General features: G+C 33.1%; 1 protein-coding gene across 1 annotated transcript in view; it reads right to left on the bottom strand.

Moving 5' to 3' along the window:
• Positions 1-19,285, bottom strand: part of SLC9A9 (solute carrier family 9 member A9) — a 541,491-nt gene that overhangs the window by 214,046 nt on the left and 308,160 nt on the right. The window contains exons 10-11 of the mRNA XM_076004836.1: positions 9,829-9,942; positions 8,114-8,225 (exon numbers count right to left, since the gene is read on the bottom strand). Coding sequence (XP_075860951.1) covers positions 8,114-8,225; positions 9,829-9,942 — 226 coding nt within the window. The remainder of the gene's footprint in view (positions 1-8,113; positions 8,226-9,828; positions 9,943-19,285) is intronic.

Raw genomic sequence — 19,285 nt, 5'->3', positions numbered from 1 at the left:
ACCATCGGAAAGGGGGAGAATCTACTTTCCAAAGTTACCACAATATTAGATTCAAATATTCAGTTTCCAACAACAACAAAAGAATCACAAGGCATACAAAGAAACAGAAAATTGTGGTCATTCAAAGGAAAAAATAAATCAATGGAAATTGTCCCTCAATAAGACTTGATGGCAGATATAATAGACAAAGACTTTAAACAACCATCTTAAATAAGCTTAAAGAACTGAAGGAAGATATGAGCATGTAAAAAAAAAAAAGTATAAACAAAATGGAAATATCAATAAAGAGATAGAAAACCTAAAGAGAAATTTAAAAAGTAATCTGGAGCTGAAAAGTATAGTAACTGAAATGAAAAATTCACTAGAGGGATTCAAAAGTAGAAGAAAGAATCAGTAACCTCAAAGATAGGATAATGGAAACTAATGAGTCTGAGAAACAATAAGAAAAAAATGAAATGAAAGTGAACAGAACTTGAGGGATCTGTGGGACACCATCAAGCAGATCAACATGCATTTTGGTAGCACAAGAAAGAAAAGAGAGAGAGAAAAGGGCAGAGAGAATATCTGAAGAAATAATGGTGTAAAACTTCCCAAACTTGATGAAAAACATGAATATAAACATCTGAGAAGCTCAATGAATTCTGAGTAGATATACTCAAAGAGATGCACACTGAACACATTATAATCAAACTTTTAAAAGACAAGAAAGAATCTTGAAAGCAGCAGGAGAAAAGTGACTCATCACATACAAGGGATCCTTAATGAGATCATCAGCAGATTTTTCATCAGAAACTTTGGTGGTCAGAAGGCAGTGGGCTGATATATTCAAAATGCTAAAAGGGGATGTAAAACTTGTTAACCAAGAATCCTAGATCTGATAAAACTGTCCTGGAAAAGTGATGGAGTAATTAAGCCATTCCCAAATAAACAAAATCTGAGGGAGTTCATTACCATTGGACCTGCCCTTCAAGAAATGCTCAAGGGAGTCCTGCAGGTAGAAATGAAAGAACACTAAACAAAATGAAAACTTATGAAGTCATAAGAAGAAATAGAAATTTAAATAAAGCTAGTATTATTGTATGGGTTGTAACTCTATTTTTTGTTCTCTATGTAAGTTAAGAGATGAATACATTAAAAATTATTAGTCTAAAAGCTAGTGCTACTGTAACTTTGGTTTGTAACTCCACATTTTGTTTTCTACATAATTTATGAGACTTATGATGCATGTGAAGGAATTATTAGTTTGTATTTTCAGGAACACAATGTATAAAGATCTAATTTTGTGGGATGGACAACTAAAAGGGGTAGGGGTAGAGTTGTAAAATAGGTAGAGTTTTTGTATGTTATTAATGTTAAGCTGGTATAAATCTAAATTAGAGTGTTATAACTTTAGGATGTTAAATGTAATCCCCATGATAACCACAAAGAAAATAGCTATACAATATACATAAATATACACAAAGGAAGTGAGAAAGGAATTTAAATATCACACTACAAAGAATCAACTAAACACAAAAGAAGACAGTAATGCAATAAATGAGGAACAAAAATTCTATACAATATATAGAAAATATATAGAAAAATGATAGAGGTAAGACCCTCCTTGTAAGTAATTACTTTAAATGAAAATGCATTAAACTTTCCAATCAAAAGATAAAGATTGGTAGAATGGATAAAAACACATGATCCAAGTATATGCTGTTTATAAGAGATTGACTTTAGTTCTAAAGACACAAAAAGATTGAGAATAAAAGGATGGAAGAAGATATTCCATGCAAATAATAACCAAAAGTGAGAATGGTGGCTATACTAATATCACACAAAATAGATTCTAACCAAAAACGTTTATAAGAGATAAAGAATGATGTTATATATTAATAAAAGATTCAATAATTTTGCAAGGAGATATAATAATTATAAATATATACACACCTAATGAAAGACCATCAAAATATATGAAACAAAAATTAACAGAATAGAGGGAGAAATAGATAGTTCTACAGTAATATTTGGAGACTTCAATACTCCACTCTCAATTATTAGTGTAACAACTAGACAGAAAATAAGTAAGAAAATAGAAAACTTAAACAACACAATAAACTAACTATATCTAACACACATAAACAGAATACTTTATCCAACAACAATAGCTTACTCATTCTTCTCAAGTGTACGTGGGACATTTTTCTGGTGAAACCATATGTTAGGCCACAAATCAAGACTCAATAGATTTAAAAAGGTAGAGATCATACAGAGTATCTTCTCTGACACATGGAATGAAATTAGAAATCAACAACACAAGGAAAACTGACAAATTCACAAATTATAGAAATTAAACAACACACTTTTAATAACCAATGGATCAAAGGTGAAATGAGAAATTAGAAAATACTAAGAGTGAATGAAAATAAAAATACAATATAACCAAAAATTATGATGCATAGTAAACTGTTAAGGGGGAAAATTATAGCTATAAACTTACTAAAAAAACAAGAAAGATCAAATCAATAACTTAGCTTTAAAACTTAAGGAAATAGAAAAAGAAGAAGAAACTAAACCTGAAACTAGTAGAAGGAAGGAAATAATAAAGACTAGAATAGAGACAAATGAAACAGAATAGAAAAAATGAAACCAAAAGTTGGTTCTTTGAAAAGATCAACAAAAATTTCAAGCCTTTAGCTAGATGAACTAAGAAGAAGAGAGAAGACTCAAATTACTAAAATAATCATGAGGACATTACTACTGACTCTAGAGAAATAAAAAGAATTGTAAGAGAGTGCTATGAACAATTTTATGCTAACAAATTGGATAACTAGTTGAAATGGATAAATTCCTAGAAACACAAACCCTACCAAGACTAAACACCACGAATTAATAGAAAACCTGGATAGACTTGAATAGTAGGGTGATCGAATCAGTAATCAAAAATCACCTGACAAATAAAGCTCTGGATCTGATGGCTTCACAAATGAATTCTACTAAACATTTAAAGAAGAACTAATATTAATCCTTTATAAGCTTTTCCAAAAACTTGAAGAAGACAGTGCACTTCTGGACTGCTTCTTTAAGGCCAGCATTACCCTCATACCAAAGTTAGACAAGGACACTACAAAAAAACTACAGACCAATATCCCTTATGAACACTGATGCTAAAATTCTCAACAAAGTACTAGAAAATCAAATTTGGTAGCATATTTAAAAGATTATAAGCCATGACCAAGTGAGATTTGTTCCTGGAACTCAGGATGGTTCAACACACAAAAATCAATTAATATAATATGCCACATTAACAAAATGAAGAGAAAAAATGATCATCTCAATTGATACAGAAAAGGTATTTGACAAAATTCAATGGTGCATGATAAATATGACTCAACAAGCTAGGAATCAAAGGAAACTATCTTAACATAATAAAAGCCATATATGAAAAGCCCATAGTAAATACAGCAAACATTATACTCAATGGTGAAGGACTGAAAGCTTTTCCTCTAACGTCAGGAACAAGACAAGACGCCCACTTTCACCACTTTTGTTCAACATAGTTCTGGAAATTCTAACCAGAGCAATAGCCAAGAAACAGAAATAAAGACATTAAAAGTGGAAAGGAAGAAGTAAAATTATCTCTGAAGATAATGATTTTATATATAAAAAATCCTAATGAGTCCACAGGCAAAAAACCTGTTAAAGCTAATAAATGTCTAGAAACACTTGAGAAAAAAGTGAAGCTAATAAATGAATTTAGCAAAGTAGCAGGATACAAAAATCAACATACAAAATCAGTAACATTTCCATACATTAACAATGTACAATTTGAAAGGAAATTATAAAAATAATTTCACTTAAAATAGCATAAAAAGAAATAAAATACTTAGGAATTAACTTAACCAAGATGAATGACTTTTACAATAAAAACTACAAAACATTCCTGAAAGAAATTAAAGAAAACATGCAAAAATGAAAACACATGCCATGTTCATGGATTGGAAGACTTAAGATGTCAATACTACTCACATCAATCTACAGATTTAATGTCATCCCTATCAACATCAATGGAATTTTTTTGTGGAAATAGAAAAATCCATACTCAAATTCATATGGAATCTCAAGGGACCTTAAATAACTAAAGCACTCTTCAGAAAGCTGAAGGACTCATGCTTCCAGATTTCTACAGAGCTACAGTAATCAAAACAATGTGGTACTGGTATGAAGACAAACATATAGACCAATGGAATAGAGAGTCTAGAAATGAATCCTCACATAAGTGATCAAATGATTTTTGACAAGTATGCCAAGACCATTCCATGTGGAAAGGATAGTCTTTTCAACAAATGGTACTGAGGAGAAAACTGGATATATACATACAAAAGAATGAAGATGTGCTCTTATGTAACACCATATACAAAAATTAACTCACAGGGATCAAAGACCTAAATGTGAGGCCTAAATCTATAAAACTCTTAGAAAAAACACAGGGCAAAGACTTCACAACATCAAATTTGTCAATAATTTCTTGGATATGACACTGAAGTCATAGGCAACAAAAGAATAAATAGACAAATTTGATTTTATGTAAATTAAAAACTCTTTTGCATCAAAAATAATATAAACAGAGTAAAAAAGGCAACCTATGGAATGAAGGAAAATATTTGCAAATGGTATATTGATAAGGGATTAATATCTAGGAAATATAGAGAACTAAAACTCAACAACACAAAGACAAAAGACTTTATTTTAATTTTAAAATCAAAGACTTGGCATTTTTCCAAAGAAGATATATAAATGGCCAAATAAACTCATGGAAAAAATGCTCAACATCACTAATGATTAAGGAAATTCAAATCAGAACAATGAGATACTATCTTATACCTATTAGGATAGCTACTATTAAAAAAAAAAGAAAGAAAAGCAACTCAGAACACAATAAGTGTTGGCCAGGATGTAGAGAATTAGAACCTTTGTATTGGTGAGAATGTAAAATGTTATACCTGCTATGGAAAACAGTGTGGCGGTTCCTCAAAACATTAAAAATAGAATTACTATATGATCCAGCAATTCTGCTTCTGTGTATATATTGAAAAGGTTGACAGAATATATTTGTGCACCCATGTTCACAGTAGTGTTATTCACAATAGCTAAATTGTGGAAGCAATCCAAGTGTCCATTGATTAATGGATGGATAACCAAAATGTGGATTATACATACAAAGAAAAATTATTCAGCCTTAAAAAGGAAGGAAATTCTGTGATATGCTACAACATGGATGAACTTTGAGTACATTTTGCTAAGTGAAATAAACCAATCGCAAAAAGACAAATACTTTGACCCCACTTATATGAGGTACCTAGAGTACTCAAAAACATAGATAGAGACAGAAAGAAAAATTGTTGTTGTCAGGAATTGGGAGAAGAGGAAGGGAGAGTTATTATTGTTTGACCAGTATAGAGTTTCAGTTTTACAAGATCAAAGAGTTATAGAGAAGAACTGTGGTGATAATTGTACATTATGAATGTATTTAATATCACCGTACACTTAAAAATGGTTAAGGTGGTAAGTTTTATACCATGTGTATTTTACCATAATTAAAAAAAAAAGAAGGAAAAAAAAAGAGACCAATAATGCCTACCCTACCTTGCCCTGGCTATGAGTCTCAAAACAGTACCTATGAAAGCTCTTGCAATGTGTAAAGTGACTATAGTGGAATCATAGCATTTATGATTCTACTATATAACCATGTAACATTGCTATCTCCTTATTTGAAAGCTAAAAAGATAACTTTATAGTGGAAAATCCAATGTTCTTTCCACCATACAAAGGAGTACTATCGATATTAACTTTTAATAAAAATGGCATTAAAATATAAAGAGGAAACCTAATCTCTGTTTTGTTCAGATTCATTTAAATGGGAAAAGTGTACAAAACAAAAATCTAATCAAATATATAAAAAGAAGCCTATCTTGGCCTAACATGACTGCAACTGAGTTTAAGCTGCTAACCTGTGAATGGTGACTTTATACATGGCAGATGACATGGGTGCTCAATGTGGAAGACAATCAGTGGTATTCTATGGACATCAGTGTCATATGTAGGTAGGTATCCTAAAAATATGGCATATGTTTGTATTTTTAACGATGGGAACTAGTGATTGACATTCCCATGAACTAACTAATAATTTCAACCCCATTAATGTGATGGGGTTATTATTTTTCTTCTAAAGAGTGAGGATGCTTTAGAACAAGGCCACCCAGTAATAGTTTAGGTTTTGTGAATCATACGGTCTTTGTTGCAACTATTCAACTCAGCTGCCATAGTGCAAAAATAGCCATGGGCAATATGTAAACAAAGGGGTAGAGCTGAGTTCCAACTTTATTAGCAAAATAGGCACAGGCCAGATTTCGTTCAAGAGTCATAGTTTGCTGACTCCCTGCTTTAGAATATCATAAAGATGACAAATTCTGGGCGGCTTCCCATCTCCTGGCTGTACACAACATATTCCTAGCCTCTCTCTGCTTTTAATGCAGCTCCAATCCTGCAGCTAAGCAAACTTAGAAGGTGCCAAAACCTGGAGAAACCATCAAGCCAGGTGGCCATTTGGGATAATCATGTTCACATCCTAACATGATTATCTAAAAGAATTATATATTTCCTCAAAGCATTCTTTGTCAAATAAAGCCATGTTTAAAATATAATATCCAAGCTTTGAAAGTAAGCTGCTATTCTCCAGAGTAAAGTTACTGATGTTTTGATGGGAAAGAAAGAAAAGTGCTTTCTAACTCCTAGAAATGCTTTGTAAAAATGCAACCCAATGCTGGCTTTCTATTTATAAATGATCAAATTTACATTTTGTTTTCTCATAATAGAATTCAATTCATTGCCAAAGTTCATTGCTGTTCTAAGTCAAAGATCACCTACCAGTCCAATTTCTCATTTTCTTTATGACTCTGTCTCTCTCACCTTAGCATGTCTGGAAATGTAGTGAAGCCCTATCAAGGCAATTTTAAACTTTGGATTAAAGGGCTCACTCTTATCTTGGGAGCTGCCTCCCTTTATTCTGTGGACCTGCTAGGATGGCACTGAAGGTGAAACAAGTCTTTTATTCCTAGTACTACTTTTAAGAATGTAGACATTGAGACACATGGTTGGGTTTGATGTGGAATCTCACAGACCTGGGTTTGGGAATGCTTTTGTCCTCGGCCAAGTTTCTTAACCCCTTTGAAATCCTGACCCTTAGTGTCTCCATCTGCCCTTCTGTATCCCAGATTATCTTTTTTCATGCTATTCTATTGATATCAGGTTTTTTATATACTCATATATCCTCCAGTGGACTTCCCCTGAGTGTATTGTAAGTGTACACACACGGGAGACAGGTAAGGGTCTCTGCACAAGGTCTCAGAACAAGGAAAGACTCATGGCAGGAAAATTGAGAGAATAGAAGGAAACTGCAATCTCCAGAGTAGTCCAGGATCAGAAAATTTATTTGGTTTATTTTCTTTTGGAAAGGAGCCTGCAGGTATGGCTTAAGCGATTAGAATATAACCTTTCTGAGAGCAGAGACCATGTTAGTTTCGTCAACCAGTGTCTAGAACTGCTCTCAGGCATTTGGTGAGTGCTCGATAATATTTGTCTTCTTAACTAACAATTGAGCATATTTTGATCTGATTTGCTTTTGTATTAACCATGAGAAGTTTCTGGACTTTTGCATAGGGAAAAAGCAGGGATTCTAAGGAGAAGGTGCTTTAATATTGGCCAAGGATGATGGTACCACTTACATACTTACTTACGTAGAGCATGCAATTATGAAATGATAATTCCAATTCCCCAATATGAAAATTGATCTGAAATAGTTCAGGGAAAAGTCCAATGTCCATTCTAGGCCAGTTTCTGACCAGATATGATACCTTGAAGCCATATCAACAATATTCCCTTTAATTTCATTTCCCTCTTGGAAAGAGAAATTTTGCTGTTGCTCAGAACGTAGAGTATCAGCATGGTGATAGGTAGCCTGGGGTAAAGAGAAGTTGCTTCCCAAAATGGCTTATAAGTCTCTTCATGGTAATCCATGTTCTATGAAGGTGTGAGAGGACAGCAACACTGCCATATAAGGTAGTTCACATACCTGAAAACATCATCATGTGCTGAAAGTTCCAGGGGATCTTCTGTTTTCGGCCCAGATTCAGGAGGAAGGAGAGGGGATATATGTTGCAGGCTCTGGCAACAAAAATTGCTAGCTGTAGATATACATACAGGGAAACATTGAGGAAAATGTTACTGCAATGAGGGTTTGAGTCCTTGAGCTTAAATATGACCTTAAGCTCCTCCACATTATGACTCAGAAAACAGGGATAAACATGTCCATTCATGTATTTCTAACTTATCTCCAAAATTTATCTTTCAATGTCAATTCCTTTCCAGATATAATAGAGAACTCTGCCTTTCTTTCAATATATACCTGGTTTTAAATTGTTAGCCCAAAACCATTTCAATCATTGTAAAATTTCTTATCACATTTATATTGCTGATGACTGACTCTATCTTCAATTCTGCTGTAAAATGTGAGGCAGAGACCATTCAGATGCTGCGGCATTATCTTCTCAAACAGCACTTTAGAAAAGATAAATTTACTTCTGCTCAGGATAATCACCTTACTTTCCATCAGTTATACTCCCTGTATCTAGCAAGCTTTGCCTGCTTTTTTCTTTTAATGGATTTAATTTTGAGAGGAATTACCTAACTGTATAATACAACTGTTGTTTTAAGAGGCATTTTATTAAAATCTAAGTTTTTATAAGTAAAAATCTTTGAAAATATTGGTGGTTTGAATCTCCCTTTTTGTTGTTTTTGACTCTTTTCCTGGTAGTCTATTCTAGTTTGTCCATAATGGGATGGATTTATTTGGGAAGAGGGAGCTTCCTTCTAAAATCCAGGCTTTAGATAAAATTTGAGAGTTCATCTGAATGCTCAAAAAAAAAAGAGACTAAGAAGCAAATGCAGATGCTTAGTTGGAACAGGACTTATCAAGAGGGGTTGGTTCTCTTGGCTGTTACGATTATCTGCCTGTGATCTGAGTGGGTGTCTGCCCATTTTCCAAATGGGAAGAAGGACAACAGCTGCTGACCATTCTTGGGGACAGTCCTAATGGCCCAACATCCTTTCAGACAGACATCCATTCCCTTTGGGAATGCCTACTGCCCCAGGCCTAGGCTAGAAAAGTTGTCTGTGTTAAAAGTGAGGTTTTAATGCAGATTAAAGAGGCTAGATTTTATCTGGCCTCATAGGGAGGGAAAGATGCTATCTTATTAAAATATACTTACATATGCACAATGCTTATGATATTGAAAGCACATTTATCATGCTAATTTCATTTGATCTTTACTCTACCCCATTTTCAGTCCTCACTGGAAAAAAGATTTTATTATCTTATAATAAAAACATTTCTAAAACTTAATAATCCTGGATGATATACTCTGATATACTCTAATGCAGATTAAATGTATTTCTCTATAAAGAATGGATTGAGATAATTTTTATATAAATGATATAATTTTAGTTAAAAATACTTTGAATACTTGAAAATATCATTTTCCTTTAGATTTTCCCCTTTATTTCCCTCAATATTTTCCAAACTTCTTATCCTTAACTGTAAGTATTTAATTAAGGCCCCAGTTTCTTGAGATGCTTTTTTCCCCTAACTAGAAATCACATATTTGCCTGCAGTTTGAGCTTTGTGGTGAATCTGAGGAAGTTGCTTTAACAATTCAACAGAATAATCAGCAAAAATAAGTAGTTTGGTATCTTCTGTAGTCACCCCATGTTCTGTATTTCAAAGGATACAAAGGCTCCAAGTATAAAAAGTGCATTAAAGATATGATTCTGGAACGTGAACAGTGCCATGCCCATGTAACAGAAGATGACGTTCTCAGCCAAAAAGTTCATAAATTCGAACAACTGAAAACAAAACAGAAACCAAAACCCATTATTTGTGACTCAGGTTTGTGTCCACTTACTTTCTTAAAACTGTATTTGATTGAATGGATAGGACTCCTTTATCCGGGAAAGCCACCTCTTCAACCTTGTGCTCAGCTTCTGGAAGGGTGCAGGGGCCCTGCCCTCCTAGTGACAGATGCCACAGCCATGTCACCATCCCATTCTTTCCAGCTGTAAGACTGCCAGAGACACCCCTGGGTAATATTTACCATCATGATCCTTTCATGGAACAATGCCTACTAAGATGACAAAATAGTCCCTTTTAAAGAAACTGAAGTCAAGTGATTTACTTAAGGTGTGCCTTAGTAAAGGGAGCAAAGATCGCTTAACCCCTTCTGCGCATCACCCAGTAGATGCACTTGAGTTCCCAGGCTCTAAATTAAACAAACAAACAAACAATAAACCCCCTTAAACGAAAATTATCTTCCTCAGACAGGCAGGAGGGACAAACTTGGAAAACTTGGAAACCTGAGACAAGGATGAATGTCTATTATATTTCAACATTAGGATGATCAGTACATTTCAAACCCTATACAATGAGACTCATTAAATTGACTGATGTAGGTATATCCATTAAATGTCTACAGTTTCTAGCTGGTAAAAAGAAAATGATTAATCCCAGAGATCAGTTTATGCAGCAAGAACACAATAGATACATCAAATTCAGTCAGAAGAATGGAGTGATAACATGCTACGCTGAGGGATGGTCCCGAAAGTATTCTTAGACCATTAACTAAACAATTTAAGTTGAACATGAAAAACGTTCTCCAACTTCCAGACAAAAGTAAAAGGAAAATGTGTCTAGGGGCTACAACAAAGGCAGATTTGGAAGAGATTTTATGTTCCAGACTTTTCATTCGAAAGTTTCTGAAACTTCATTCCTGGACCTTCCTAGATCATCATGTTAGGTAAATGTCTCTGGAGACATTTCTCTTGACTTTTTAAGGACTCATTATTTTTTCATGTAATGTATTTACAGCTCCACAAATAATGCCCAATACCTGTTTACCGACAGTTGACAGATAGAAAAACAGAATCTTGTCAGGAAGATTATTTAAAACCAGTAATAGAAAGAGAGTATTAACAGAAGAAACAGCTCCTTTGGTAGAAGATGGTCTTTCTGTAGGGGCAGCCATCATCGATTATCCTGATCACTCACTTTACACTCTAGGCTGGCTCATGGAAGCAAGCACTGTCACTCAAATAACTGCGGAAAACTTGGAAACACTGGGAGGTATGGAGGACAGAGAATATTTTTTCCTGCCTCATTATATCTTTACTTTTTTAAAAAGTGAGATTTGGCTATAGTTTTAATCTGCTCTAACTTGCCATAATGAAATACCACAAACTGGGTGGCTTAAACAACAGGAATTTATTTCGCACAGTTCTGGGGGCTGGGAAATTCAAAATCAAGGTACCAGCTGATTCAGTGCTGGTGAAGTTCCAGGTCTTCTTCCTGGTTTGTAAATGGTCACCTACTTGCTATGTCCTCATATGAAGGAGAGAGATGCCATCTCTGTTCTATCTCTTTTTACAAGGGCACTAACCTAATTCCTGAGGGCTCCAACATCATGATTTAACTACCTCCCTAAGGCCACATCTCAAATACCATCACTTGAACATATGAATTTTGGGAGAATACAAACATTCAGCCTTAGCAGCTATCTAGTTTTTAACATCAATAAACAAATGTCAAGGTTAAATTCATAGGACCTCTCCTTCTTCTGCCCCCATCCCAAGTGTATTTTACTCCAGAGTGGACATTTTTCTACTGGAATTCATCCAGCCTCTTCTTAGCTGCCTCACTTCAATTTCCCTCTGGAGTCCACTTCATTTCTGACTCTCAGCCCATGGTTGATGCCTCCATGGCTCAGATATGGAGCATGCAATTTAGAAGCAAACTACTCAAATCAATGCAGACTGTTTGGTTCAGAAATGGGTGTGACACAGGTGGAGCCAAAGAAATTCAATAAGGCCTTTCAGGGAATGCTAGGACAAAGATTCTTACAGTTTCAAGGGATGGAAACTCAGAAAGATGCTAGCCAGGGAGCTGCTGGCAGCCATCTTGTGATCACAGGGAAAATGGCTGTCTGAGAAAGAAGCTAGATTGTGATAACACTATTTAATCTCCTGTATTTGGCCTCTTCCAAAGCAAAATCTACACTTCAACTTTTGAAGTAAAGAGACTAAGAAATTACTTTTTGATTTGAGGCAGGGTTCTATCATTTAAAATGATACATACTCTTTATAATCCTGTACTTATTAAAAAATAACACCAAACAGACATTTCCACTACCTACAGATTATAAACAAAAGGGTACGGGGTCAATTTTTCGACTGTTTTCAGATAATAAGAAAGTCTGTTACCCTTGCTGCCCACCCACTTTTAATCTATTAATCATCTTAAAGAGAGAAGAAAAGTATATGGGAAAATCTGGTTTCTTTCTGTTGGTTGTTGAGACATGATAGAAATTTTTTGCTCTACATTTTACATGGGGCTTGTGGTTTTACATGTTTGTTTTAGAGATATACTTCTTTTGGATAACCTAGGATTTTAATCTGATTTATTCACTTAGTTTATTGAAATCTAACAGTGCCCAACATTACAAGTAACTGTGTACATACACATAGTACAAAAATTCCACTTTTCATTTAGGTCTATTTTTGGACCTACTCTTTGATCCTGTTATCTATTACTCTATCAATACCACACTCTTTTTAATTAATGTAGGTGCACAATACATTGTAATAGTTCATAGATCTAGATTATTCTTACACCTGATGTTAGTCATAATTTTCCTGGTTATTTTTCCATGTTTACAAAACTGGGGGAGGGGGTTGGTATTTAATCACCCAGGGAAGTGTATACATCATATGTTTATAGTTTAAGATTTAAAAAAATATATTACCAGCATCACCCAAAGCACTCTTGTTCCCCTTCCCAGTCATACTACCCCACTCCAAAGTAACTACTATTAGCACTTCTATCACCACCATTAGCTTTTCTTATTTTTCAGTTTTATGTGACTGGAATCAGACAGTATGTACTGTTTCACATTTGTCATTTTTACTCAACATTATGTTTATGAGATTCTTCATGTTGTATGAAGTTCATTTTTTTATTATATGAATATATTACAATGTGTTTATCCATACTACCACTGATACACATTTGGGTTGTTTCCAGTTTGGGGCTGTGATGAATTTTGCTGCTGGGAATAGATGTTTGCCTTTTTGTAGAATTATTGGGACACAGTGCCATGCACTTTTCCAAAGCTGTGGTATCAATTTTCACTGGCTCTAGTCAGCAGTTCTAGTTGCTTCAAATTCTTTCTAACACTTGGTTTTGTTGATGTTTTTTGAAATCACACTTTTGTCTCTTGACATTGCCCTTTAAACTTAGGAATCAACTTGTCAATCTCCACAAAAATTATCTACTGGCAGTTTAGTTAGGATTGCATTGAATTTATAGGTAAATTTGGATAAAATGGACATCTTTCCATTATTGATGCTTTGAATCCATGAACATTGTATATTCTTATAACTATTTTGGTTGTCTTTAATTTTGTCAGTAATTTCTATTTTAAAAATGTTTACATATTTGTTTAGATTTACTCCTAGATATTTGATTTTTTTGCTATAGCAAATATTCTTATCAAAGTTCATTTTCTAATTGTTTGTTGCTAGATTCATGTATACAGTTGACTTTCATTGATCTATATTCAGGGCCTTATTAAATTTATATAATAATTCTCATTTTTTATTGGTAGGTTCTTTTGAATTTTTGCAATCATATTGGTTTCAAATAATGGTAGTTTTGTTCTTTCCTTTCTAGTTATAGATTTTGTATCTTTTTTTTGTTTGCTTCTTTCATTACACTTTTTAGGACTTCTAGCACAGTGCAGAATAGAAGCTGTGGTATGAGCATCTTTGTCTTACTCTCAATCTCAAAAAGAAAATCTTTAATATTTCTCTATCAAATTCATAGAAACTCTTTAACAAATTAAAGAAGTTCTCTGTTATTCTTAGTTTATTAGTAACAGTCACTTAAAGAAAGGATATGTCAAGTGCTTTTTCTTCACTTAGTAGGATGATCATATAGTATTTTTCTTTTATTTTGTAAAATGTAGTTTATTATATTAATTGATTTTCAAATGCTAAAACGGTCTTGCATTGCTGCAATAAACCTTACTTGATCATGATGTATTATACTTTTTTAATACACCACTGCATTTAATTTGCTAATAGTGTATTTAGGATTTTTGTGTCTATATAAAGAGAAAAGTTGCAAATTAACAATAATAGCTGGAAAGTCTTTTGTATAGTCTTTACCAGGTTATTGTTAAAGTTACTCAGGCATCACAAAACAGGTTACTATTCTTCTTTTTTAAATGCTCAGAAGAATTTTGGGCTTGGAGTGTTCTTTGCAGGAAGATTTTTAATTGCAGATACAATTATTTTAATAGATACAGGATTAGTCAACTTTTTATTCATTTTTATATCAGTTTTAGTAAGTTATGTTTTTCAAGGAATTTGCAATCCATTTACATTTTGTTGGAATACAGTTGTTCTTAATATCCTCAGTATTTTAGTGTCTGTATTTATTTTTCCAGCTGTTATTGTTAATTTGCATCTTTTCTTTTTTATTCCTGATAAATATTGTTAGGGAGTTATCAATTTTATGAGTGTTTTCAAGAAGTAACTTTGGCTTTGTTGATTTTTCTGTATTGTACTTCTCATTTCATTAATTTCTCTCTTATCTTTATTATTTCCTGCCTTCAACATACTTTGGTTTAATTTGTTTCTATTTAGTATCTTGACCATTCAAGTCATGGATATCATGGTTGCTTATCAGTTCCTTCAAACATCTGGTTTTCTGTGTATTATTCAGCTTTTCTAGTTGTTTCCTGAAGAATTGTCCTGACATCTGCAATCCTTCATAGCTTGCTCTTCTTGAATGTATATTTTAGAGGTAAAAAATAATTTTTGTCTGCCCCCCACCTCTCCAATTTTGTGGTATCTTATTTTGTATCACAATAAAAATGTATATCAATTTAGAAAAAAACAGTTTTATAATGTAATTGGGAAAAAGATAGATTAGAAAGATTATAGTAAAAATTGGCTAATTTGGAAAAAAGTAACCAAAACTAAAGATGGATTTCTAACTCACTTCTTATCTCCAAACTCCAGAAGAGCTGACAATTTAAATGAGAAAACAATACATATTAATACTTATGAATTATTTAAAAAATCATCAGTAATTTGGCATATGATTTTTTAATCAGGAAATTTCATAAGAATTGTTTGTATTAGCAAAAACCTGGAAATAAATATCTATAATATAACAAATGGTTAAATAAATTATGGTACATTCATATAATAGCCTATATTTTAGCGAGTTCTATATGAACTGGTATAGAAAGATATCCAAGATCCATAGTTAAATAAAAAGTTGAAGAAATAAAGGATAATTCCATCTGAGTATATTAACATGTATATATACATATAACTTTCCCTTCATTTTATGAACATCTGTATTAATTCTTTTTACCATGAACTCATGTTACTTTCAGAGTTTAAAAATCTATATAAGTTTTAAAGTGGAATTAACAACATTCCAAGTATTTCCTTCCTTTAGCCTTGCTTCAGTAGTAACTCTTCATCTTTTTATTTTCAAGAAGATACCAAGCATTCTTACCTATTCTTACCTAGCATTTTTCTTGTTTCCTTTAAAAATTATTTCTGAGTGCAGAAAAAGATAAACAACAAAACAACAAAAAAAGCATTTATATTTTTGTAGAACATCTTTTTCACTGACCTATTTGTATATCTATAGATATACAGACAACATGCATAATATTATATAAATCTGACCATATTTTTATATAACTTATTTTAACTCAGTAATATTTCATAAGCCTTTTTTCATGGCAATAAATTTGGATCTACTGCACAATTCTAATGGTAGCACAATATCCCACTGTATCTTCCTACGTATCAAATTTGATTTCACTATACCCATTATTAGACACTCAGCTGTTTCCAGATTTTTCCCTTATAAACAATGCTGCATTGAGTATCTTTGCACAGGTATCTCTTTCCAGCTGAGTGATTATTCCTTAGATAAATGTCCTGGCATGAGCATCTTCTGTCAAAGGGTACACATCAGTTTTCCTTCCCAAGCATACTGCCAGTCTGCCCTTCAGACAGAAGGAATTAATTTGCATCCTACTAATGGTGAAGATGGTGCCCTTTTCCCCATACACTGGCCAACATTGGTTTTTATTAATTTTTAAAAACCTTTGACAATCTCATAGACTCACTTATTTTAAATTGTAGATAGTTGTTAGCATTTTAAAAAAGGTTCCTTTCATAGCAATGTAGCAGTACTGATTAGCACTGCTTTGTCTATTTATATCACGTAAAAACATTCCTTTGAATGAACAGGCTTCATAATAATTTTTTTCTTTGGGGCACTTAATGCAAGTCTGTGAGGAATTAAATTTTGTTTCACATGCCAAAATCTCTTGAAGACATGTTTCAAAAGGAGAATCTATGCAGCAAGGCCTGCTGACTGACATATGCAATTTGACTATTAGGACTTCATTGCCTGAGTCTGGCCTTGAGGAGTAGGCAATCACTGAAGGAATGGATTTATTGGTTAATTTTTTAGAAAAGAAAAAAAAAAGAGAAAAAATCCTCTACCCCAAAGCCAACAACAATAATAATAACAACAATAACAACAAATCTCAAACTAGTCAATTCAGTATTCAATATAAATAACCTCAAATCTACTTCCTCCCTCAAAAGGGTCAATAAAAAATAAGTTGACTCAACTTTTTATTTATTGAGTACAGCAAACAACATTTATTTTGTTTACATTAATTCAGTTTGTGAGCCCTTGGAGAGAACCCAGGTTAAAAGTAGTATTTGCTTAGCAAAGCTTTTCTTCAGGAAAAAAAAAAAAAAAAAAACCGCAATAGTGCAAACAAGACCAGGGAAATATTTAAACTGCATAAGAGGACAATTTGTATTTAAAAACTCTGAAAGTTCATGGTAATCATTCATATGTCAACGAAGCAAACCATGTCCTCTGAACACTTATTAGATACTATGCTCTTTAGTATGAGTTATTTACTGTACTTACTGGGAAGTAAAAAAAAAAAAGTCATGTCTATTTTATAAAATGTTTATCACTAATTCTGATTGAATTTTTATTCTTCTATTTACCCAAAAGAATGAAATTTTACCATACTATAATGGTTCATGTAGAGAAATAATAGAGCAGTTTAATATACCCAGCTTTCACTAATTAAATTCACCTGAATTCCTAAAGACAGCTTTTATTAGGCTAGTACACACAATCTACAGACTAATCTACTTGTCTAAAAAATGCACTGAAATTTATTTTAACTGGGATGTTAAAAGACCAACAAAACTGAAATAAAAATGAAAGAAAGAACTAAAAATGTTCTTTTATTTTCTCTAGAATTTTATTACTGAATTCACTTTGTTTTGTATTTTTGTTTTATTTTGTTTATAAAATTTGTCTTTATTCTGAACAGGGAGTTTTCAATGGAGAATATCTCAGTTTTCACTGATATATACTATTTAGTATATCCATAACTATATTTTTTTTTTAGAGGTGGAGTATAGGTGAATAATTTTTATTTCCACATTTGGAAATTTGCAACAAACATTACAATAAATTCTATTGAAATTATAAACTTTTGCTCTTGGTATTTTATTAATAAGATTCACTAAGTCCCAAGTACTTAAGAAATTTGTTCGAGGTGAACCCAATAATTCCTATGGATTGTAGAGCTAGCATAAGAGATGAATTGTCATAAAGACCTTTACCAAGAGGTAAAAACATTCTGAAGGCTTTTTTGCCATTCAAGATCACGGTTCCCAGAGTGAGGCCTCCCTTATAAAGTTGAAAATTTATAGTTGCATTTAGGTACAGTGCAACCCTTGGAGATCTTTCTAGATCTAAAACATTGTAATGATTTCAATATTGCTACTTCAAAAATAGTATTAATGCTAATGGGACTCCTACTTTTTTTAGGACTTAAATTGTGCTAGGAAATATGTTAAAGGCTTTTACTTACTTCTTAATAGTCTTAAACAATTTATGTTATAAAGTAAAAAAAAACACCTATCCATTGGTAATAATATTCTCATTTTACAGTTGGGGAAATTGCATGCAAAGGCATTAATACACTTGCCCATGTAAAACACAATAAAGAGAAGAACTGAGTTTTGCCCAAGGTCCGCACCACTTCTTCAAGACTAGGTGGCTTCCCTATTATATAAGATTCAGGATCTGTAGCAGCAAGATGTTTGTTCATAATTTGTAGTGTTTTAGAGTTTACAAAGCATATTTTCATGCATACAGCTTGTTTGATCAGCAGAACAACTATGGACTCGTCAGGGAAGATATCTGTGACTCTGACCAAATGGTTTTTAAGCGAAGAAACTCAAAGGGCAAATTTCTTTGTACCCAATTAGTGGAAGCAACCAGAGGTGGCTTGAAATGGGACATCCTTATCTTCTAGCAAATGTCTATCCCACCCACCCGTCCAAACCAATCCCTCTCCTCCACACTCCCCCCAAAAGTAAAAACAAAGCTCTTGCCATGTATTTATAATTTTAGACAAATTTTCTTTATGACCTGATTTCTCCTACAGAGAAATTCTAGACTTTGCACTGTGCTCTACAGTAACATGAGAATATATAGTGCACACACACACACTCTCTCTCTCTCTCTCTATATATATATATTTTTAATACATGTAGATTGTGTATATACCTAGAACAATACCAACTTTATCCAGTTTGGATGCTCTATCTCTGCCCCACCTGCCATAGGTGGGCCCCAAATCTGAGATCAGATTCTTCAAGTCATTTAGGACTATTGAGTCCCTGCAGTAGGGAAGATGCACCACTTAAGTGTTCAGAGAACTGCTCTTTGTCATATCTTTATTTGTTTGAGAATTTTTGGGTTCCCTCTGCACTCCTGCCTGCTACCCAGTCTTCTCACATCTCTTGCATTTCATTGTCTTCTTTTAAACTTAATTTTACTTTTTAGAAACATGAGAATTTTGAAAGCACAGCCTATAAAAACACAACAAAATACATTTTAGGAAAATGAATAGGCATCATTAAGAAAGTAAAGTTAATATAGGAAATAAATGTAGTTATGGCTACAAGGAATTGAGCTTTAAGCTGAATAAATACTGAACAAATACTCTAGCCAGATTGTCATGAAATCCTTGAGGTTATAATTTAAGGTAAAGGCTAT

The sequence above is a fragment of the Microcebus murinus genome, chromosome 1 (genome assembly GCF_040939455.1).
Source record: "Microcebus murinus isolate Inina chromosome 1, M.murinus_Inina_mat1.0, whole genome shotgun sequence".
NCBI classification, from domain to species: Eukaryota; Metazoa; Chordata; class Mammalia; order Primates; family Cheirogaleidae; genus Microcebus; species Microcebus murinus.
This window is presented reverse-complemented; position numbering and strand designations above follow the sequence as displayed.